At 41.1% G+C, this 25,234-nt stretch overlaps 1 protein-coding gene across 4 annotated transcripts in view; it reads right to left on the bottom strand.

Moving 5' to 3' along the window:
- rptor (regulatory associated protein of MTOR, complex 1) overlaps positions 1-25,234 on the bottom strand; it is a 198,588-nt gene that overhangs the window by 109,127 nt on the left and 64,227 nt on the right. For all 4 annotated transcript variants that reach the window (XM_030416136.1, XM_030416152.1, XM_030416143.1 and 1 more), the window contains exons 5-7: positions 21,501-21,659; positions 18,306-18,452; positions 7,303-7,478 (exon numbers count right to left, since the gene is read on the bottom strand). In XM_030416136.1, coding sequence (XP_030271996.1) covers positions 7,303-7,478; positions 18,306-18,452; positions 21,501-21,659 — 482 coding nt within the window. The remainder of the gene's footprint in view (positions 1-7,302; positions 7,479-18,305; positions 18,453-21,500; positions 21,660-25,234) is intronic.

Below are 25,234 nucleotides of genomic sequence, written 5' to 3'. Positions count from 1 at the left end.
CTCCAGAAAATATTCAGCTCAGGCATATGCAATGTTATGTAACTTCCTACATCAAGAGGCGAGAGAGGGGAGATGAACGTGTCAACCTTTTTACAAGTAATTTACATTTCACTTATTAAAGTCAAGACTCCAGAACAAGAACGGTGTAGTGCGCAAGTTTGTGTGTGAGTTAAGGCAAATACCAATTCTTGTAAGTGTTTAATTGCATTGTTCCACCAACAGGAGCTGGGAAAGGGAGGAAAGATATGTAGCCACGTTTGTTCTCAATGAACATAATGAGGCCCCAGTGTGTGTGTGTGTGTGTGTGTGTGTGTGTGTGTGTGTGTGTGTGTGTGTGTAGTGTAGGTGTGTGTGTGTGTGTGTGTGTGTGTGTGTGTGTGTGTGTGTCAGGGAAGAGCCCTGCAGAATGAAAAGCATACAAGATGTGGTCATGAGAGCCAATTAAAATCTCATTTGTGTCCCTGCTCTTAAAGATTCACCTACTGTTTACAGCACACCTGATAATGGGATGATCCTTGAGGTTAGCATCATCCCCCTCAAAGCTCAGCAGTGAGGTTGAAAGGCTTACATGTACACATCACCATCAGCATTAGGCATTATGTATACATTGCCTGGGTCTAAGCGTATGCATGATTATTCACATACATGCAGGAAGCCACAGCAGCACAGTTGTAGGGGGGATTGCATATGTCGAGCTGATGGTATTGGTGTAATACTGAAGAGAGAGAAGCAGGCACACATGCTGAGGAGTTGGCTCAGCCTGCTTTGCATTCTACATGGATCCATTGCTGCTGCCTGATTCTCCCCTAAAGGGTTGAATAACAGAGGTGCTGCACCCTCACATCTTCCCGGCAATGATGGTACAAGTTTCATTCTAGACAATCTTTATATTTTTCAGGAGTTGCCAAATGAGATTCTTTAAAAAGTAAAAGCCGTATTTGCTTCTGGGGCAGCACTGACCTCTTATTGTATGTATTCTCATCCATGTTAAAATGATTATGTTAACATGCTTGACAGGAATGTCATGCTTGACAGGAATGTCAGTTTTGCAATATTTAAACTACAGCATTAGTGCCATTTTGATGTGACGATAGTGCTAATAAAATGTCAGATGATTACCAAAGTTATTAATGGTCATTCTGAAGAGAGCATAGATGAACAAACGAACTTTCATAGTAATCCATCCAAAAGTTATTGAGTAAATTAACGGAACAAGAAAATGTTTTTGGAGGTGTTTATCAAGGTCATTATACAGGACATTGTCTGGAAACAGTATTTTTCTGCCGGAATGTGGAAAAATATACAATTTAATCTGCCTTGACTAGCTGCATAAGGGCTGTTTACAGGCCTTGCCTCTTGCTACAGCAGGCAGTGCAGGTAAAACACTTCATCACTCTGATATGGTAAATGCCACCTCTGTTGTAACAGTGAACAATGTAATTGTTAGTTTCTTCATTACGACAAAAGGGAGCCTGTGCTTTGCTAAACAGATTATCATAACAAAATCCTCCAAGAAGTTGTGTTAAATTCTTGACTAAAATTATTGACTACATGGATTGTGTTTGAAATAGTTGGAACAACTTTGGTATTAGTTCTTTTTAGTTTGAATGCATTTTTTGTGACGGCACAACCATAGTACCTAATCTAGGTCTTTGTGTAGATATATTTTACTGGATAATTAAGATTTCACCTGCTAGTGGTGCTAGATGAAAAGTCAGTGGATCACAAAAGTCTTCAGGATTCATCCTCTGAGGACCTGCAGCACTGTGTCTTGGTACTTCAACCAAGTGGTTGACCAACTGACAGTCTAAATGTACCATTAGACTGCTGACGCACCCTGAGCTTTCATCCCCTCATCCGGTGTTCCTTTTTCTTCCTTACCCTGCAAGCCCCTGGGTTCATCCCGTTTCCTCCCTCTCTATTTTCAGATGCGCACCTCCTCCATCCCTCCCCATCCATCGCAGCAGTGGGGAAATCCCTTGAAGATGGCGCTCCATCAGTAATGATTTTCTGCTCAGCAGAGCAATGAAAGGTACACATGCACTCTCTCCGCCTTGCTTTCCCCAACTGATCCTCTCTCACTCTCTTGCTCACTCTCTCTCTCTCTCTCTCTCTCTCTCTCTGTAAACCCCATCATCAATCCCTCAATGCATCTCATTAAAGATTTAAAGCCAAGGTAAGCGGGCACATCACTGAATCCCTCCATCCGCCCACTCTAACCCTGTCAAACTCCACCTTATGCCTTCGTTGTTTTTTCGCTGTTTCTCAATCTGGGGCTGAAATTTAAGGAGAAGACAGCTCGACATGTCTTTATTTAGAAAATAATAAGTGAGCACGAGAGGCAGCATCAACCTATGTGAATATTAGGAGGGGGGGAGAAGTGTTGAGAGGGAGCTCCAGCATCTTTAGACACTGGAGAAGATTTTAGATCTCATTAAAAGCTGGAGGGCAGGTTGGTACACATGCAGGCCACAGCTGGTACGCTTAATCTGGTGTGGAGGTTTTTCTCGAGCACTGGGACTATTCTTAATCAAATTGCTATTCTCTACCAAAACTGGCGGGAGGGCGCTGAACAGCAGCTTTATATGTCTGGAATTAGTAATGTCACTCCCAGTGGCACACGGTGATTGCCTTGAAGGCCTTGACATTAAAGCCGATTTATGTAACTTTTGTTGAGCAGCGCCACTGTGGCCACAGGTGACAATTATGGGATGACGGTAATTTCTATGACATAGTGTAACAGTGGTGCAAGTAGAGAAAAACTTTGACTGAATGAACTGAATCTATAAAGTCAGTTGCACAGTATCATTTTAAGCAACATTATGCAGAAATTGGCATTTTTTGCACTTGGTGCACCCCACCATTCCTGAATGCAACACAATTGCAATGAAATGCAAATTTGCCAGACGTAATGCAGGTGCGTACTTCAAAAAAAAAACCTATTACAACATAACATGTATCTTAATGTAAACGTGTGTAAACTGTGATTATACCCTCTGACTGAATACACATTACACAGAACCAAGTGAGGAGGAGGGTGGTGTGGCTGTGACCAGTCACCCTATTACGAGATGCATTATTATATTATATATATATCAAACATCATATCAGTAAAACCACTGAAGACAGGGCGTGTTTAATTAGTCATGAATTCAGCATTAATGTGGAAGAATGTCTTATTTCATTTTTCCAAAGTCGCAGAAGGTCATTTTTCTTGAAATTGTGGAGAAATCCCTTCATTAGAGATTTCAGAAGGGAAAACTATATACCAAAAATAAATGACTGAATTTTTCAATATGGATTTTAAAGATAAACCATGCAATTCTTTAACAGAAATACAACACTTATGTAGAGCAGATACATATTTTTGTTCTGTCAGCTTAGTCTATGAAATCTTATTTCTATACTGAAGCTTTGTGTTTATGTAACATTAATGCTGAATTAGTTTATCAAACTAAACTGAGCAGTGAGGAGATTTCATATATAATGCATATATACAGTAATATATGACTGAATTTTCCCCCGGGTCATTACAGATCAGCACATTATATTCACTCACACAAACGACTGAAGCCTGAGCTTACCAGGGCCATTAATATGAACGATCAGTCCCAAATTTTCTCTGCAAGCCACAACATCCATTTTTGGAGGGAGAGGGTATTAAGGAATAGTTCAGTCAATATCATCCAGCCGGCTTTTAGCAACTTGTTCTCAGAATGGTATGTTGGTAAGGGATATCAATATTAATGGCATAATACTGAGACCTCATTATGCTGAAGGTCACGGTGGGATGTGGATTTAGAGCAGAGAAAGATAAACGAAACTCTTCAACATTTCTGGCAGAAAAAAAACATTCAGCGAGCTGGAGGGCACTTCCTGAAGGCAGCCTGTCATTCTCACTTACACACTTTAAAAAAAGTTAGCAGCTTCTTTCAGATCTTTAGTGGAAAGTGTGTTAAATCACCTCTGTGACTTTAAGTGTGGACAAAGTGAATTCAGTCATTAAAATGCAAAAAACTGTGCGGGGAAGTAACGATTTATAGCACCAAAGGGACTTGCAGATAGTGCCTGTACTGTATGCTACAACATGGAAGATGACGTTTTCAGCTTCTCTAAAAATCACGTAAAAACAAATGTCTTTAAACCCAGTAGGTGATGATGTGCTGGTAGTGTCCCTCATATTTTGTTGTTTTTTTTTCTTGGATTTTGTTTTAACACACTCCATCTATCTCGTCATCTCTCCAGGTATTGGCCAGCACGTTATCATGTTGTTGATAAAGGTTCTCAGTCACGCAGGTCATGGTAATGTATAGATATTTGTTATCATGTTGCATGCATAGGGTAAAGCAAAAATAATAATATGAGAAATGTGAAAAACAGAGATGAGTCTTCAGTCTCTCCTTTAAAACCCCTCTATAAAGACACACCAACACAAATATGCCTTTTCCACTGCAACCCAATGTATTATTAACATGAACACCATTAACGTTACTTGAATTCCATGTAGCTACATAAAATGTATCCATTATGCACTTTATCATTTAAACCTGGGCTTTTTCCCTTCTGTTAAATTTCAATATGTCTACTGTAAATACATTTTTAAAAATGCAGTGGGAGATATTTTGTTTGTTTTAGTTTATGTTGCACTCCCTGTTCGAATCCAATTATTGCCTCATCTTCAAATCTAAGCAAGTAGAAATGTGATTCAACCATACAAGAATTTGTGATGAATTATTACTCAAAGTTAATGAGCTAACCCTGGAAGGCCCCCTAAGCCTGGAATATGCTAGTTGTGGTATGTCGCGAAAACTCAAGGCCATCTGCATCCTTGAGCATTTACAACGCTCAGACCAGGGCTTGAAAATTGTTTCTATTTTTATTCATTTTTTCTTTATCAAGGTTGATATGTTGTGGCTTCTTTCTTTTGACAAATGTACTTATTGTAAGTCGCTTTGGACAAAAGCGTCTGCTAAATGCCCTAAATGTAAATGTAAATGCGTCTCTGTCAGTTATCACTGGCTACCTGTCAGCTGAATGCAGGCTACTTCAGAGGTTTTTAAGAGTCATGATTTATCAATTTGTGGTGTGACCAGGCCAAAATTTCAGCTGGGAGGGGGGGGCCCATGTTTAGAAGACAAAGAAGTAGTAGTACTAAAACAAAAAGCAGTAGAATTAGAAGAAATAGACAACAAGTTTGCAGAGTAAAAGTCTTTTTTTTCAAATTCTTAAGCTTCACTGTACAGGCTTGTGTTAACCTATTAAGACCTAGGGCGACAATTAAAAAAGCATTCTAAAACCTAAACTAAGGCATCGGTTTTCTTGATAGTATCATCAGCGTCGACTGAAACCTTCATTTCTCAGCAGCTAGAGCAGATAAAAACTTAGAATAAAAATACGATCAAAGAAGACTAAAAATCTGACCAAAGTCTATTTTTCATACTCCCGACACCTTTTCGAATTGTCTGATACCCTGTGCCGACACCAAGAATGGACAAATTTGCTCTCATCAGCTCTCAGCTCTGTCAGAGATAACAGCCTGTACATACAGGAGTTACAGTACATGTGTGTATAGAACATGAATGACATATCTGTGTGTGTGTGTGTATGTGTGCATGCGTGCGTGTGTGCGTGCGTGCGTGCGTGCGTGCGTTGTTGACAGGAAATCAGAGGTGATGCAATAGCCTTTGCCGGGGTATGCAAGCCCCCCACGCTCAGTGTGCCACACACACAGCTGACTGGCTGATGTAACCCGTGTGCTGCTGTGGTTTCACTTGACACTTCACCAGTACAGTCCTCTGAATGATGCATCAGGCTGCATTTACATCAGGCCACTGTATCAGCCAAGTCTCCCAAATGAAACACATGCCTAAATATCTTTCACCTGTTTTACTAGAGCCGACTCTCACTGCAGATGATGAAGTCTGTTTACATTTTTCATTAGAGCTGAATATTTCTAACTTGAATACAGAGCATGGTTGAAGCTCAGTTTGCTCTATGGACAGGACACATCACTCCATCCTCAAAGTGCTGCCAACAAGTGGCAGGTTTTTTTTACGATTACAGTGCTCCACGGTATGATTGTTTCAGGAAATAAAGCACAATCCATCTGAAAATGAATCCATAACGTTTAGATTTTGATGAATAATATTTAGGGCTGTCAAAGTTAACTTAATAACGCGTTAATAACGCAATATCCTCTTAACGGCGTTAATGTTTTTAACACGCGATTAACACTTGGTATTAAAAAAAAAAGAAACGCGCATTGTTTGATGGCCGTCGATGGCACCTGTAGTCTTGATCCAGAGGGTGGCAGAAAAATAAGAAAGGGAATCAGAAGAAGAAGAAGCAGGGTTGGCGTTCGGGAAAAACACGGTGGACTGAAAAGCGAAAGTGAAAGGAAATGGAGAAAGGACTTACGAACGGCAAATTCACTTTCAAAACACTGCCAGATCATTCGGTCGATAGGACAAAAGTTATCTGCATGCACTGTCGACATGAAATGAGTTACCATTGAAGTACGTCGAGTCTCAAATATCATTTGCAAGTCAAACACATGGCAGTTGCAGAGAGCCCCCCCCCCCTGGCCAAAAGCTGACATCACCATGTTTTGATCCCATTTACGGTGAGGGGTTTTTTTTTTGAGCCTTTCATTTTCCTGCATGATTTGAAGTGTTGAATAAACATTTTCATAAAGCAAGCATATTTGACCTTTCTTATGTTGTTAAAAGTATTAAGAACATGAAAAAAATACATTAAGGTACATTTAGAACAGAAAGAAATGTGCCAAAAAAATTGCGATTAATCGCGAGTTAACTATGGACAAAATGCGATTAATCGTGATTAAAAAAATTAATCGTTTGACAGCCCTAATATACTATATATAACTTCAACCTCAAATTAATTATAATTACCTGAAAACACTCCTCTGTTTTGGTCAAAAGAGATTCATATAGGATAGGTCAGCCCCAGTAAAACTGAACTATCGAGAGCAGAAATGTTTTTCAAATTCTTTCAAAGTAGAACATTTCTTTGACATTTTCTGACCTACACAGAAAGTCTATAACCCTCCAGCCCCTGTGTATACATTTTAAGTTTCTCCCCTGGCTATTTAAAGCCTGTTTGGGCTCATTAATAGGAAACACTGTTTAAATGCTAAAATGCACTAACAGTAATCACAGCTATACCATTATCTCCACATGAATGACAGACGCTGAATGCACCATCTGGAATTCTTCTACGTGTCAGACTTTTAACGTGGACTATAGCAGAGAGACAGGAAAGAACATTTGAGAGAAAGATTACCATCGGAGGGCGATCTTGATGGGCGTGGTGAGGCAGGAAGTGAAGAGGTCAGCAGGGAGGTCGGGGTTCATGGGCAGCAGCTCGCTGGCCTCGCAGGCAGCCAGCTGGATGCAGTTCTTCATTGAGGGCGGCAGAGGCATCTGGGCGAGCGGGTGGCTGGGATTGATGGCTGCCACCTGAATAGACAAGACATGGCAGTGTACTCTTCACATATGCACGGGTAACAGTAATTTGGTCAGCTTACCTCATACATACTTTGATTTGTTTTGCTGTTCTATTCTGAACACACAATATCTATTTTTGGTCTACCTGAGGTTTCTATTTTTTTTTCCCTTTAAATGCACAATATATAATTTCTGATGCTTCTGTCTGTCAAAACAAAAACAAAAGACATATTGCCAAGTGTTGCATAGGGAGGGCAAGGTGGCGCAGGAGAATAGCCACTGCAGTTGCTCAGAGCCGGCCAGCTCAGGAGGAGAGCGTCGGGTGAAGAGCCAGACCTCCTGGAGGAACAAACACCTGGAGTCACATCAGATTCTGCTTTGATCCAGAGTCATTTAACGACATGAGGGGAGCTTAGAGATTACTTTTTTGGACTCAACACTGACTGCCCCAGAAATCTGTCAATCTGTGGAGGTGACCACCACTGTCGGGCGTTCATTATGTTGGCTGCCGACTGGAGCTGGAGGGGACATGTACTTTACCTAATGAACAGATTCTCTCACTTCATGAAGAGAGAGAACCAGAATCTCTAGTGATTGCTGAGGATGATATACATTTTAACACACAGACACACACCCTTGGTGCCAACTGTTGCTCGCTGGCTTAACACTTGCAAAAAAAACAAAATTATCCCATGGTCAATCTCACTTGAGGGTCTAAGGACAGAGGGTATTGTAGGCTGTACAGATGATCAGGTGCTCTGAAGCAAATTGTGGTTTGTGATTCTGGGATATAAAATAAACTGAACTTGAAAACAGTTTTTTCAAAAAATGGACACTTGAGCTGCACCCAGAAATATGCAAAGGCAGCTAAAAACGAGTCTGCGTAAATGAACAATTAGGTTTAAAATATCCAGAGATATTTAAAAAGCCAGGAGATTCTTTTAAAGCCGCAACAAGCACAGAAAACCATGTCAGTGTGAATCTGGGTTTCAGGCCCAAACAATGAATTATTGAGCTGCTCCTCAACCTGACCTATCGTCCGGGGAACTGAATGACAGTGTGACAGACCTAGTAGAGGAGCTGGGTGCCAGACAACCTGACTTTAACGAGGTGAAACTTGTTTGTGGCCAGTGTCTGTGTCTGTCAGAGGACTCACACAGCACTCACAGACACCGAGACACAGCCGAATTTGTTGACACACAATTATTAAAAAATAGCTTTGAGCAAAGCCGCTGCCATTCCGAAAACGTGGAAGTTGTTTCACTTTGATGTTGCCGACTTCTTGATGTTTTTTTACGCTTTGCTGTGGTGTTTCAGTCGCTAGAAAATGGACAAATCCTGGTATTGCTGTGATACTAAAAAGATCGGAGTACAGACAAAGCAATGCATAGTAAGGTGAGAGGAAAACAGAGGCAGACAGAAGGACAAACTCCAAAGACTAGATAAGACATGAAATGATAGGTCAGAGACAGACTGACGAATGGCAGCTGCAGACTGATATAGGAGGATAAATAATGATGAAGGGAGGCATGGAGAATAAAAACAACTTCGGCATCTTCATACTCGAAGTGAAAACTAGTTTGAAAACTAATCTGAAGTCCAAGTGTGAGATTGTCCAAATGTCCAGCAAAAGCAACAGGTGAAGGCTTTAGCACCCTGTTACCACCTACGTAAGTCTGCTCTAACCGTTGTCATTATTGTTGCAAGCTGTTTGTGTTTGTCAGATTTTGGCTTCATCTCATCACTCTGAGAAAACTTTTCCAGAGAGACAAACGACTACCCATCTAATCATTTGTCAGCTTTTTCCGCAACAGACTTTACAGAGGCCTGAAATGCATGTCTTCATGAGTGAGCTAATTCTCAGTTACAGTGTTGTTTTCATTTATTAACCGAACCTCTCCATTAAGTTGCTGTGTACCGCACTGAAAATTAAAGAACTTGGGGAGGAAAATTCACTAAAAACTGAAGCAAACAATGCGTCCAACTGTTTGCTTCCGTTATGGTCAGCGTGGGATGAGCAATCAAAGACTTATTTTTGTTTTGTTCTCCCTTTGTTGCATGAAAACAGGAAATTTGACTGCAGAAGACACAAATAACAGTTTTTTATAGGTTTGCCACTGTGTGCCTCCAGGCAAAACATTACAATTGACATAATGCAAGAGACATTTTCAGAACGTAATGGTAATGTGATAGGTTATTGATCCCAGGGAGGAAATATTCCTCCTGCTGGCCCCCTTAGCAGGCAGTCTTCAGTGGTAAAATATCCTCCCGTCTATTCTAAAAACAGGATTAGCGCATTATTACCTCACCGTGGGACGGCTCAGTCGATACTTGCAAACGTGAAAGATGGAGGGGGCTTGTATATGATGTAAAACTTTAATTATATTTGGAGCGCTTGACTATTTATGTGTTCATTGTGCTGTTGTACTGTTGATTCGTTTGCTGAGAGCTCAATATGGTTTCTGTCTTTTGCTGAGTAGACTTTAATGAGGTGTGAGTCTTAATGTAGGCAGTAATCCAAGACGTTCCTTTATCATCCCTGACTGCTATCGGTTGCTGCTTTCATTTTGCGCTCTACCTTATCATGGAAACAAATTAGGGGGATTATTACTGTTATTATTATTGTTGCTATTATCATCATTATCATTACAATTTATTTGTGTTAATAATAATGATAATAACAATAATAATGTCATTATCATTTCCTCTTTTCAGCAAAAAACACCTCTCTATTCTTCCAATAAACACGGCATCCTGTTTCCAATTCATTTTTAACCAACTGTTAGGACACATTTTTTCCTCACTGACAGCGGCTTTTGATTTTGATTTCATTACTGTGCCAACGGCTCTACACCTGATAATGTCAATGAGAAAGAAAATCCATTATTGTTGGTGTCAGTAGCTGTGGAGAGATTTTTCTGATGACATGTCAGATTATAGTCAAGACTCTTGCTCATCTTCCTGTGACCACACAACATAAAATCACAGTTTGACAGGCCTAAATCTGGAAGAGAAGAACATTTTAAACCAACCATGCAGGAATTAAGAAATTAGTGAGCTCCATGTGGGTTGAGAATCAAAAGATTTTTGGAGTAAACATTTGACATTTAATTGGTCAGTGTTTGGGTGGTCTCCAATTGTGCTGGCTCCCACATTATTTCTGTCAAGGCCAGTTTATGAGTATAAAAATCTATTTTAGAGGCACTTCAGACCTGGTATTGCCATCTGTCCTGAGTGATATGATCACAAGTGGAGATTCTAAGTCTGTCAGTACATATCTGGCATTAACATGGGTTAAAGCATGTATCTTGAGTGACCATATGTGATCAAAGCTCATTTCCTTGCTTGATATGCAAATAAAAACGTCCATCACTTGAACAACACAATGATTTTTTACACAAAGAAAGAAAGAACTTGTATAGCCAAAACCAAAAGAAAGCCAAATTCATCAAGAATTTGTTGCAGACAGCATTTCCCAAAGTTTATAAAGTTTTTCCAAACTCAACAACTCACAAATTAAGCAATTTTCAAGAAAGACTGAGGTCTTTCTCCATGGGCAACAAAGTAGATGTCTAATTGATTACCGTTTACGGCACATTAAAGATTTGACATGCTTACCATCAATAAAATGTTGTGTTCATTCATAAATTTAGTGTAATCGGTGAAATCAGTTGAAACAAATAGCTGTTCAAACAGCTGCAGCTTGCAGCTAAGACACACCTTAGACATGGAAACACAAGGCTGGTTCAGTGACGCCACAACAAACCAACACTTTTTTAAAGCAAGGAAACAAGGAAACAACTTAATGTGTTGTTTTTGATGCTGAATTTGCAAGAAGGCACAAACACCTCTCAAAACCACACAATTTGTGAGGGATTGTGGGATTGTGGGACCATGTGTTCACACACATCTGATGCTAACATCTGTAGGTTAAGAAAGCCAAAGAAAGTACTTAGTATTACATGGAAATCAGATAGTGGGATATCTATTCTGCCAATTGTTGTGGCTTCTTCTCCTTCTTCTTCTTCGTGTTTCACAGACGACGTCCGTTAAATAGGTGGTATTTCCATGTGACCCAGGACACGTGACATTAAGCTGCTAAAAGAATGTTGTCACATGTGGCCATGTATTTGTCTTAAAAAGAAGTTCATATGCACAATGAATGTTGGACAATTTCACTGTCGCGTTGATCCAAATGGTAAGTATCAGGCCCGATAACTAATAATTAATGGGTCAGGATTGGATCAAATGAAGCTGGTCAAATGCCAAACCTTCCTTTACTCGCCTGCGTTTTGTCTACCTTAGCCTGTGAATGTTGTGGTGCTGTTTCTCCTTAATGACAGCCAGACTTTACAGTGGAGTATTCCACGGCATATCCATGTGAAAAATTAGAGTGTCTGAATATGTAGTAATACTTGGGTGTGACAGTGCCACTGGCTCCTCATTCCGACATGGAGATTAGAAGAATTCTTAAGCTTCCATAGTTTTAGCTCCTACAAACATGTTATTGAATTATTTATTTCTAAGAGGGGTAAACAAAACACTCAGGTAGTTGCTTCTCATTTTTTAGCTTGCCGTGATTGTCGCTTGGTAAGCTTTGGCAGCAGGTCATCTCAGCTGTAGCTAACCCACATCAATTCTGTGAGTAACTTCTTGAGAAACATAATGAAACGTTGCTGTTCGTTTGTGTGTCTGTACTCGGCCAAAGACTGTTTGTCAGAGAAGACATCTTCACGAGTGATGCACTGTTTTCTCGAGTGGATTACAATTTCAGAGGTGGTATTCTTTATTAATATGAGTGTTGTCAAATGTATCAAAATATCAAAAAATATTAATACTGAACATTAGAAGTGATTTCAATACTAATTTTTCACAGTAATAGTAATAGCGTATTAATATTATTCAAACTAAGTGGTTCTGAATCAGGACCTTCAGCAATTGGATACAATAGCTCATGAAAAATAAGGTGTGTCAGATTCAAGTGGCTACAACAGTTATGCCAATATGTAATGTATATATTTAATCATCATTTAGGTAATTATAAGTATCTGACTGGACCCTATTCAGCTGATTCACAATATATGAGGACTCTGCTCAGGATCAGGGCCAGAAAACTTGATTGAGACATCCCTACCGTCAGGGCTCGATACATTTTTATCATAAAAAGGTAACCTCACCTGAATTACTAGAAATTATTACTTACATTATTTTTTTTGCTCTGATTTTTACAATCAACCATTGAATTGATGACAGAACTTGCTAGTAAGAGGGTAGTCCAAAAGGGTTAGAGCAGAGGGGCTGGATTACAATGTGTCAGTTATTTATTTAGGCTTAATAGATTAATCCAAGACGAGGCACATCGTGGATTTGAAATCATCAAGGGGCAGTGAAGTACAGGTTTATGACATCATACGTTAGCTTGACTGTACTTAAAAGAGTTACTGGTCAGACACCGTTGGATGAATCCAAGCTAGACATGTTTTCCCACCCATGACTTGTAGAGCAGTCTGAGTCACTCAACTAACACTTTCTTTCACTACTGGGTCTAGCTTGTGCTCAGTCTGTGGGGACTTGGTAAGCGGAGGACTGCACCAGATTGGCAACCACTCAGGGGAACCTCACTACACGGCAGCTTCTTTGGATGTCTCCATACATTAATGCATGTGTTTAGTTGCTGTTTATGCATGTGTGTAAAATAACAGAATGAGGAAAAATAATTACCCCTAGTGGGATGAGTAATGTATGCCATCTTTTTCATCTTCTTCCCCCTGCTTTGCCACCGCCATACTACCAAAGCATTTATCTTCAGTCCTCTCTGTTGGCGACTGCTGCGTTAGAAAAACTGGACTCAACATGTGACCGACAGTTTGATGATTATTTGGACTGTGTTGATTTTGACTTTGATTCCACTTCATTTGAATTAATGAAGTCCTGCACTAAAAATGTGGCTTGGTTATAAATCATAAACTGTTACTGTTACCTTGAAGAGCTTGTAGACGCCTGGAACAGCTGTTTACTGAAGTCTAAAATGTTGCTTCGAGTGCCAAACTCCGCCTGTGTTTGCAAACACTTTTGGAGCTACAAGTAGGACGTCGGAGAAGGAGATAGTGTCTGTCACAGAGTGTTAGAACACACTAAAAGCCCTGTCATATAAGTATAGATAGAGATATAGTTAGCTTTTGTATTCTATTCATAAAACTGCTATGACCTGATTCAAATGCTCAATCTTTGTTTGAGTTAAGCTAATCAAGCAGCAAAAGAAGGCTTGTGATGAGACACTGTAGATTTATGTAATGCTCCCTGTTCCTGTACATATACTGCACAGCCTTCCTGCTCAGTGCTAGTTCAACAACTCATTAGCTGACTCTATAATAAGTGGTGGAAGAAAGGCACCAGCCGCTGAAGCTCAAATCTTACTATTTACAGAACCGTTCTCAACAAGAAGATCTGCACACATACATGAATAAATCATGATAATAAAAAACCAGAAGAATGGTGGAAGAATTAATGAGTGGATGTATGATAACGTATATAACTGTGCATGTGTCTCTTTTTCTATCAACATGCATATCTCATTTCTCTTTGAAATGCTTGCAGGCATGAGTGGGAGCATGCCTGTTGCTGTTCGAATGGATTTGTGCCAGTCTTCTTGTAACATAACATCTCTCTCTCTCTAATGAGGAAAATGTCGACTCGCTCGCTGAGAGCGACACCACAAACAAAGCGGAGTGCGTTTCGAAAGCCTCGTTGTGTCAACCAAAGAAGAACATTGTCTCCCGGAAGAAATTTGGAGAAAGCGCGTGACGGCGTGCCGCAGTAATCCTATCGGTAAATACGACAACATTGCCAGCAGAAGCTGATTAATGCCAAGCATCCACTGTAATTATCACATTAGCATATTGTAATCTCGCAAATTACCATGAAAATCACCATGACAGCTTTCTTTTCTCTCTCTTCCTCTGGGGATATCAGGGTACAATTGTATTTCTGAGAATTTCTTTTTTTAAAAAGTGACATTAATTTATGAGACTATTACTCCAAGGGAGGATTCAGATGTAACAACACATATTAACAGCAGAGGGGCGTAGTCATGCACATGAATGCAGGGCTACTAAAATGCAACTCTGGTCGAGCTATACTTTTTATTGCCTTGCATTAATTATTCATTAAAAAGAGAGAGGGAGCCGTCCGAGGCTTAAAATGAGCATCCTGGAAACACAAATACCTTACCCGCAACACACACACACACACACACACACTACACATCAAGCTCTTACACTCCAGCGTGTCCTGGCTATGAGTGCTGCAGGGTATACTAACACACACACACACACACACACACACACACACACACACACACACACACACATCTCTTTCTACCCTGCAGCTAATGCAGTGAGCATGTTTGCTGAGTGCACGCAGGAAGTGATGAGATATTTAAAAGGAAGCAGGTGGCCCTATAATAGAGCACTCAAGAGCAGACACCCACACTGACTGACTGACTGGCTGAATGGAGGAGGCTGATATGGTGCTGTGGAGGAGTGATAACACCACCTCCTCCTCCACCTTTCCTTCATGCTCTTGTCTTCATGTGAATCACTGCACCTCGAAATAATCCAGTCCCTGGTGGGATCAGGCCTGTCGTGCTATGGCAAACAGGTGCAATCTGCACGAGGCAACAGTGTGTATTTCAAAATGGCTGGCAAATTATGTGTGTGTCATCATTGCATTGTTTCCCTTTTAGGGTCACTCATGTGCATGCACACACTGTTGCGACAGAGGGATACAGGTGCAGGAGCGTGTGGGCAACGTGGGGGACTCCCTGCTTGGATCATCTTCTGCACAATTGAATAGTCTGTGGAAGGAGCCTTTTGTGGTGGACGATGGCATCAATCATTGGCCCGACCCCAGTTCAAAACTCTTCCCTCAGGCCGTAGATTCAGAGTACCCCTGTTCAGGCTTAATAGCAGGAAAAACTCTTTTGTTCTCTGAGCATTAACCCTGGTTAATCATATCTAAATTTTGTGTCTGACGGACTGTTCTGTTGTATTTTGGTGTTCATCATTTTTGATGCTCAGGAAACATTCTTGTACCTTTTGATTTTGATCTGTCGTTTTAGTACTTGCGTCTATCTTGTGAACCTCACTGAGTCAAGTCAAGTTTCCCATCTGGGGTGATAAAATGACTCAAGTGAACTGCAGCTCCAACCTTTAAATAAATAATTTTTGTGCAATGATGCAATTAATTCCTTTGGAGTACACAATATGCCTTGCTATGAAAGGGGAGACACAAAGTCTTCAAAAATGACTGATCAAGTGTTTGATATCTAAGCTTACACCAACCATAGCCACACCCAAGCTGTACTCTCAGGCTTTAAAGCAAAGATTACACTAAAACTCCCCACAACTGACAACAGATAGAGGCAGTTAAGATTTTTTTCTTAGCTATAACCCGGAGAACCCAAAGTGGCCCATTGCTCAGTGAACCTTGCATTGAACAGCCACAAGAATGGGGAGTTTGTTCTCCGGACCAACTGTCTGCCTGTTTAAAACCCTGCTGTTTAAAACCCTTTGTGACAGCCTACTTTGATCTGCGGCTTGTCATGAAAGGTTGGTTACTTCACTTAACCAGAATTGCATAAAAGCTCAGTTGGTAAATTGTTGACATTCAATACTGTTATTTTTAAAACACGTGGCGAGCTGAAAATAGTTCTAGGAATACTTTTTCATGATCAGTCCAAGTCATTTGACCCTCACTGTGTTTTATCACCTCTATACCATTGGCTCTTTGTTGTACAAAAAGTTAACATCGCCAATTAAAGCTTTAATAATCAGCATCGGTAGAGGGCGGAAGAGTTGTTAGGGCTAAAGTGTCTTCGTTGTTGAGAACTTTAAAATAGGACCAGACAATACTTTTCAAACACAGAGTTGATGTACCAGCAGTTTTACACCTTAATGTGTGCACCTGTAGTCTAACTTGAGCCATCTCTATTCAAGAGAGGTGACAGCAGCAGCAGTTTAGATGTAGGTATGCTGTTGGGTGCCACCTTCAGGCAAAGAGCGCGTTTGCTGCTGCCCTTTTGACGCCTGGACAATCTACAAAACAATAAGTGTTGTGTGCCTTCTTTTATAGCTACTCTTTACCGGTTGGTTTTTCAGATTCTGCTAAGAGAAAATTAGCCACCGGAAAATGTATAATGCAGGTTAACTGAGCTCTGTCTCTGGTGCTGAATATCAACACTAAAGCCATCACTTCACTAACATATCATTTACATACTAGACAGATGACTATATTGCTAAATTACTAAAATATTTAACCCAAACAGTTACTTCATATACATTTGCAAGCACACTGAAGTGTTTTACCTCCTATAGGGTGTAGCAAACTGGCCATAGACTCAATTTACTACTAAGTGTGAAATCATTTGTTCATGAGTAAATTATGAGCCAGATCCATAAGGTGCTTCACATCTGACAGATGAAACAGAAAGGGAAACCGCAGTCTGTTCTCTTGGAGACAGATAGTTATTTCCACCCACTGTTGGCAAGTACTTGTTCATGGAGGAAAGGATGGGTCTCAATAAACAACTTAAAGACTATGGTTTAGACCTGCTCCACTTAGAACGTGTCATGAATACGTTCTGTTGTGAATTGGCAATATACAAATAAAATGTACTTGAATTGACTTGGCAATTGGTTGGTTGGGATCACACAAAAAACTAGTAAACAGATTTCCAACAAACTTGGATAGAGGACAGGTCTCGCCAAGTAATAGACCCCATTAACTTAAGGTGGCTGGTATCTATGAGACTAATACAAAACTGGGACTGTTGGCACTGTCTATGCACCAGTACCAATACAACAACAAAAAATCATACTTCTGATATTAAGCAAAACAGAAGTGCTGACTTTAGCCCTGACAGCGCAGCACTGCCATGACCTCTGCAAACTCGAACAGAAAACAGCAGGAGAGGCTGAGGGTGGAGAGACACTTGTGACGACTTCTGTCAAACACTGCTGCAACTCAGCAGTTTAGCTGCTGCCTTTACCATTACTTTAACAGGTAGTACAGCGTTCGCAGTAGCTCTCCTTTACTCCAGCTCTGCCTCCCGTCTCTTTGCTCAGTACTGTTCATCCTGTACCTTTCACACTCTCCCCTCCCTCTCTCGTTTCCCAGCTAATCTACAGTCTGGCTGAAACTTCTCCATGAATAATTGAGATGAATGACAGCGCCATCTTATTAAGGATTCACATAACATGCCGTAGCCGGGAGAGAGAAAACGTAATAAAAAGATGAAGCGGTGAAAGGACTGGGGCTGGTAGTGGTGTGTATCTGTGAGAGTGTGTGTGGTTGTGTGTGTGTGTGTGTGTGTGTGGTTGTGTGTGTATGTGTTTGTGTGTGTGTGTGTGTGTGTGTGTGTGTGTGTGTGTGTGTGTGTGTGTGTGTGTGTGTGTGTGTGTGTGGGCATATGTACTCTCAAGACTAAAGAAAGACTCAATGATTTACAGCCAGCTGCCCATTTGATTGGCTGGATCACAGCAGGGTGAGGACATCCTGGATTTTTTTCATGATTCAAGTGAAGAATCATGACTCAACAATCGCTGACACCTCTCAGCTCCTCCTTATATATACAGTATATATGAGTGTGTCTGCGTGTTTGTGTGAGTATTTTTGTTTTGTGTAACAGCTCATAAATACCAGCGGTTCATTTCCCCTTGTTTGCATGCACACCAGCCCTTTTTGTCTTGGATGACAACCCAACCACTAACCCGACTACTCAACTGCTGTGTTGTTAGATGCCGTAAAACCATGTACGTGTTTGTCGGTGCAGCTGCCTACCTCCAGCTCCTGCTCTCTCTGCAGGGCGAACTGTTTAAATGACTTGACAATGATGCCCGCATTGGAGCAGTCATAGACAAAAATGGAAGGGCTCCCCATCCACGTCTGCAGGTCGTAGATGGACAGCGGGATGTACTGGGTGTAGTTCTGAAAGAGAAAAAAAAGTGGGAAAGAGATGAGACAGGAGACGTCAGAGCAGGGGAATGAGAGACACGGTGCATCATGTTATTGCTGATAACTCACTTTTATGGATTTGCGTTTAATTATTAACTCGTCATCTGTTTGATGAAGAGTGTGAGCAGAGGAGAGGGGGAGAGAAACAGTTGAGAAGAGAACTTCATAATGAGGGCGAGACAGGAAAATGAGGATGATGGGAACTCAGAAAGAGGCGGTGAGTAATAAATCTAATAACCACGGTGCTATAAAAGGTGTTTAAAATCTATACTTAATGGAAAATTTGGTTCTACACAACTTCCCCCGACATTGCTTCAACATCAAATCCCCACTGATGTGATGTTTCAGCAACAGCTTCATTTTATGGGAAAAGGAATAAGTCTAAGGAGTAATATGTGGAGGGAAAGGAGGGGGAAGAGAGCGGGAGAAGAGGACATAAGGCCCGAGGGTGTGCTGTGGACGGGGAGGCAGCAGCTCGGCCCAGACAGAAGCGGTGCATCATTGTGAGTGGGTGCTTACTTATAGGACAAGCTGATGAAACAACTGCAGACTTTATGTCCCACTCGCAACTCAGTGACTCTGCGGCTTGGAGGTAAGCAATGACAAATGCTTTCCTCTTTGATAGCCAAAGGTGCAACATGTAAGAATTTTAGGGGGTAAAACAGAATGTGAAGAAATAATATTTAATGTTTCGATGTCTATATACTGTTGCAGAGATTTCTACTGAAGCCCCAGCCAGTCATGGTCCAAAGCTCCCCTTGCTGCTATGAGCTCCCAGTCCGGACCACTAGCTGAATGGCTAACTGAGTTAACTAGCTAAGGCAGCTACAGTTAGTAGCAGTTAGTGGCTACTTTAGTGTTATGCTGCCCGCCATTCGTTTGGAGTACAGATTTGAATTTGGAGTATAAACAGGTGCAGTTGCCGGAGCTGATTGCAGCCATTCTAGTCAATGCTCATGATTCCACCAGCTGCACGATGGCATGTCTCAGCAGCGTCCCAGAAGCGGCGAGTCTATTTTTGACGGAGGCGGGACGGCAATCAAGTCAAGGTGAACAGAACAGATTGCGCTCGGCAGTAAGTCACACACAGGAACGGCATAGTTCATCCGGTCAATTTTCAAAATAAAACACTCTGTACCATTTCGGGATCAAGTTTCACTTCACCACATCGACATTACGCCATAGAATGATTTAAGTACGTAGCCTATTCACCAGTGGTAGAAGCACAAAAATCAAGGAGAGCGTGACGAAATAAGCAAACTCCCAGGACGTCTACTGTATCAGCTGGCAGCAAACTTTGCTTCTTTAGCACTTTCTGTCGGGATATTTAGTCACATGGAAGACAGCTTAAAATAGCAACAAAAACATAACATCACAGACACTAGCCCGATGGAAACCAGGGGTGAGTCACTTTTGTACACTCCAACTACTTTTCAAGAATGTACAGGCCCTTCTGAAATACTTCCTTCCATGAATCATTTTTCAACTGTGTCACCTGCAAGAACCCCAGTCCAATTTTAGTTCAGGTTCCAAAGTTGAGCTGTTGAGCTAGAAAACGTAACCATTCATTGCTGTGTTGTGGACAATAAACAGGAATTGGGCACCAAAGGCTTGGGTACACAAACCAGGCATTAAATGGGCCCTGGGTCTAATTATTTAAGAGTACTGTTCGTGTCCATAAAGACCTGTTGTGAACACATTGGGATTATCAGCATCTTGACCGGCTGTATCACCATGTGGTATGACAGCACTACTGCTATGGACCGCAAACACCTACAGAGTGGTAAAGACTGCTGAGAAGATCACCAGGAATCCACTACCCTCTCTGCAGAGCATGTACCACCGCAGAATTCACAGGAAAGCCGCCTCCATCCTCAAGGACCCCACCCACCCCCAGCACGGACTGTTCACACTTCTACCCTCAGGCCGACGGTACAGAAGTGATACATCCAAGACTACCAGACTAAAGAACTCTTCCTTTCCCACTCCCATCAGACTCCTAACCAATCACATTCTACCTCATATAACTGCCCCGACTGTTTACATTTTGCACAATTCCACGGCTCAGATTTTTACTGTTCTTATGTATATTCTTGTTGTGTATATTTCTTTTCACATTGTTGGCATTCTGTGGACAGCATAGGAAGAATTTTATTGTACAGGGAAACGTGTGCACCTTACTGTGCATGTAACAAACACTTTGAATCTTGAATTAATTTCTGAAGATGCACAAACAACACTCCAAGTGATGCAGGAAAAGTACGGTATACGTGATGCACATTTGATTGGACATTTAAAAGCAAGTCTTTCAGCACTGTCTGGATGACTGGTTGTAAAGAGTATGTAATGAAAGTCGTATCCAGTGAGAATAACTGCATTAAGAAAGCCACAAAACCCATCCAAGAGAAAAGTGTTATTAAAGCTGATGAAAAGAACACTGAAATTGTGGAAAGGATATAATCACCCCTTCTTTAAAAATAAGGTAAGGCAAATAATGCATTGTTTTACATGTAATATACTGTGTGTATCATTATTCAACTTATTATATGGCTCCATAGTTTGACAGCTGTCCATATAAGGTTTGATTAATTGAAGCTATTACATACATCACCAACTCCTATTCAAATGAAGAGGATGATTATTTCTGTTACGTGACGTCTTTGACGAGCCCTGTACACACTAAACCTCCATGTGACCTCAGCTCAATACACATTGCTGACAGTATGTCAAAAAGTCTTTTTCAATGCAAGGAGATTTTCTGCTGCAGTGTTCAGGCTCGTTGTGTCAAGGAGCTTTACTGCGCCAATCTAATGAGAGAATGATGTTTACATGGGCTTTGCTTCCCTCTGATTATGTCCTTGATCACATTATAATTGCATTTTGATGCATATGTAAACAGAAGCTGTGACATCTTGCAAACCATAATAAAGTCTTCCCTTGAAAATTGTTGCAGCAAAGGTAAAGAATTCTATGGCTAGTGTTTGTGAATGTGAGAACAGATTTCTTGTTTGTGTGTGGTACCTTATTAAAGACCCAGATCTCTCCGTTGACGGTGGGCCGAGGCACCCCGTGACCGTTGTAGTGGAAGAGGACTCGCTCCTCTTTGGCGTTACGTCTCAGCGACGTGCACAGCTTCTTCACCTCGTCCACTGTGGGGTCCAGACTTTGCTTGTATCGCGCCTGAAAAACAGGAGAGCAGAGGGGAAGGTGTCAGCATGGTTATTTTATAGCTAAAATGAATGTTTCTGCCATTTTACTGATATTCAGACTGAGGAAGGAACTGGGTTATATCTCCCAAACTGGACATTATGCGACATACTGTTATCCATAATAGTGGTGTTGTGACTCTCCAAATCCACGATTCGATTTGACTTTTGATTTCAAAGCTATTTTCAGCACTGAGGGCTAAGCCACTTTTGGATTGTCACATCTGGATTTGTAAAGATAAACAGATCTTGGGTTTTATGCCCACAGCTTACATTTCCTTTATCAAATTCTTCTTCAAAAAGACAGGGGCAACAACAGCTTAATCCTTGTGGAAGCTTGCTGGTTAGGACTGGAGTCAAATAGTCCTAATAATATTCACCAAAAGTAAAGATTCCAGAGTTTAACCGAGAAAAAAAAAAAACATACCCATTGAGCATTCAATAATAAACAACAAAAAACTGAAATACAGATTTTGGTTCCTCAAATTTGTCCCGAGTAAACCCTCTTCCCAAACAAATCAAATCATCTCTGAAAAGGAAATGAACCCAACATCTGCGATGCTGTCAGAGTTACATCTGGTACAAGTCCCTTGTTTGTGCACACACATTAAGTGTTTGGAATGGCGGCTGCAGGCTGCTCCTTGACACGGTAAGTAGGTGAGGATGGAGAGAAAGAAAACACACTGGGAGAATCGTAGATCCTACTTTTACCTTTCTTTTTCAAGAAATCGGAGGGCTAATTCCGATCAATTATCATTTCGGAATCAAAACGATGACACCCTGATTCATTGCCATATTAATATTTGATTGCAGTATTGAATATAGATTGCACGACAGGGTTTAATAAAAACAAACGCATATATAATCACCCAACACATTTACACACTCACCCACTTACCTCATGCATTCAAATACTAAGAGAAGCTATGAGAACAACACAGGGGTTTACCGGATGTAACATAAAGACAACAACACTATGGGGAAACAGAGCTGCCTTCAAGAATACATTACAAGTCATACAGTACAGTACATGTATGCATAGATACATAGAGGTCTGTGAGGGGCACCATCCTGCTGGTTTTCATAACATATTTCATGTTGTGTGAGTCATGAAGCTTCATGTGAGAGAGAAACTGAGGACACAAAATCAAAGTGATCCAACAGTGAATTACATAAACAAGTCTCACTGCTGTTTATGTTAACTAGAGACAGCAAAATGCACTGCTCCTTATGACATGGTGATGATTTAAACTTTATCTAGGTCTCTACAGTATAAACAAAACAGGCTGGGTGTGTTTTTCAGCACCTCCTTATACACTTTTTCAAATTGAAAGGTGCAGTATGACATTGAATGTTGGTAAAGTGGTGCTTAAGGAAAAAAACAGCCTGACATGTCAAGCTGACCGGGCAGATAGAGGCGTAGAAAATGTTTTTCTTGTTTGTGAGATCTGAACATTCAACGAAACATCAAACAATAAAGGAGGAAGCAACCTCTGCAAACAGAAAAGCCTCATAGAGTAGAACTGTTGTGACATTTAGATCCTGAGAAAACTGCATAACAGACGAGGACACAGAACAGCTTTTCTCTCACGAAAATCAAATAACTCTCATCCAGTTACTTCAAACACTGTAGTTCCAATTTCATATTAAATCCGACCATTTTGCAATGCCTGTTTGAATCATTACTGTGTACTCAGTCTTCTAAACCATAATCAGCAAAGACGGTAAAACAAGGCCTCATCACAAAGCACTCAAAGTGGGCTGAGAGAGCTACATTAAGACTAGGGCTGGGCGATATGGACTAATAGTCATATCCCGATATACTTAGGCTGAATATCGATATACGATATATATCCCGATATTTTTATGCAAAGTGAGAGCAAATGTTCAGTCAAAATCAAAGCCAAATATGACATGTGGGTGGGAATTTCGTCATTTTAGGGGCAAGTCCATTTGGCCTTCACTTTTTTTTTTTGTCAGGGGCACCAAGGCCACATGACAGGGCACAAAGGCTACTGAGTAAAATGTGTTGATTTACCTTTCAGACTGATACCATAACATCCTAATTTATAATAAGACATGGATTATGTATTAAAACATTTTTGAAATACCAATATCAAGTTAATGTTACATTACAAAACACTTTTTGTTAAGTAGGGTTAGGGTGAGGTGATTTTTGTGACACCACACTAAATATTAGTGTTATTGAATATTTCTCCCAATAGACATTCCCCCAAATTATGGCAAAGCACACTTTTTCCAAACAAAAAAATTGTAGAATAACCAGCAGGAGACCACTGATGTGTGGAGTGATTTTGGTGGCACTACACTCTGAATAATAGTGAAGTTATTGAATTTTTTTTTTTGTAGTTTTCTCGCTCGCTCGCTGTGCTTTAAGTTTCGTTCTTCAGTTTTGAGACGTTGCTGCTGTTTGAGAGGCTTTCACGTGAGATCATCGTGATGATGAGACTCCACCTGCCACACCACCAACCACAAACTCACTGAAGTTACTGTGAGTGACTACTGTGCACTCAGGTGGCTGTAATTAAAGGCAAGCTCGCTACGCTGACCGGGCCAGGGGCACAGAGGCCACTGTGGCCGTGCGATGATATTTTTTCACAGGGCATCAAGGCAAAAGTGCGGGGCAACGGCGGCCACCAAAGTGTTTGTTGAAGAGTGCCGGACTGTCTGTTCCAGCCCCTCCCCTCTCTGTGCATGAAAGAGGAGGGGCGCGGGGAGCCGTGCAGAGAGCTCCGGGTCAGCGGCTTGCCCGGAGCAAGGATCACAGCGCAAATTTGAACTATATCGATGTATGCGACATGGTCTAATTCCATATCACATTTAAAAAATAGATCGATATAAGTTTTATATCGATATATCGCCCAGCCCTAATTAAGACAAAGTGACCAAGGAAAACTTGATGGGGAGGTGAGTGAAGTGACTGATGTAGATGCATCTATACATGCACTTAACATCCCGTCTTGCTCCATGCTATGTGCCAAAATACAGAGCAGGCCCAGTTGACCTTGAAATTTGATTCGGATAGGAACAAACAAGATTTAAGACACTTTATCCTTCTTCCTTTTTCTCTTCCAGGATGGTGCTGCCCCAATTCATAAGGCATGAAATGTCACTGAACAGTTACAGGAGTATGAATCATATGCTATGGTAACCACATCTCAACCCAGCTTTTGGGAATTTGGGAAATGAGGCAGAAATGATACCGATTAAGCCTAATTTTAGGCCCTAATTGCTCAACTGATTTTAGAATTGGGCCACATTTCTGCCAGTTTAGGTTGAAAGGGGGTACATGGGGTAAATAACAACTGATTAATTCCCCACCCCACAAAAAAACAATCCAGCTGTTAGACAAAACAGCTCTTTTCTCTCATTGGGATACCCTCCCTCTGAGCTCTCTTCTCCCACTTGAGGGCCTTGCCCCTAGCTCTCCTCTTGGACCCTGTTGGACTCAACAGCTGCAGAGAGCTGCCGTGCAGTTCCAGCAGGCCCACAGAAACTCCCCTCAACAGCGACACAAGGTCCTGCTAG

The sequence above is a fragment of the Sparus aurata genome, chromosome 1 (genome assembly GCF_900880675.1).
Source record: "Sparus aurata chromosome 1, fSpaAur1.1, whole genome shotgun sequence".
NCBI lineage: Eukaryota > Metazoa > Chordata > Actinopteri > Spariformes > Sparidae > Sparus > Sparus aurata.
The sequence above is the reverse complement of the archived record's forward strand: the minus strand, read 5'-3'. Positions and strand labels throughout refer to the sequence as shown.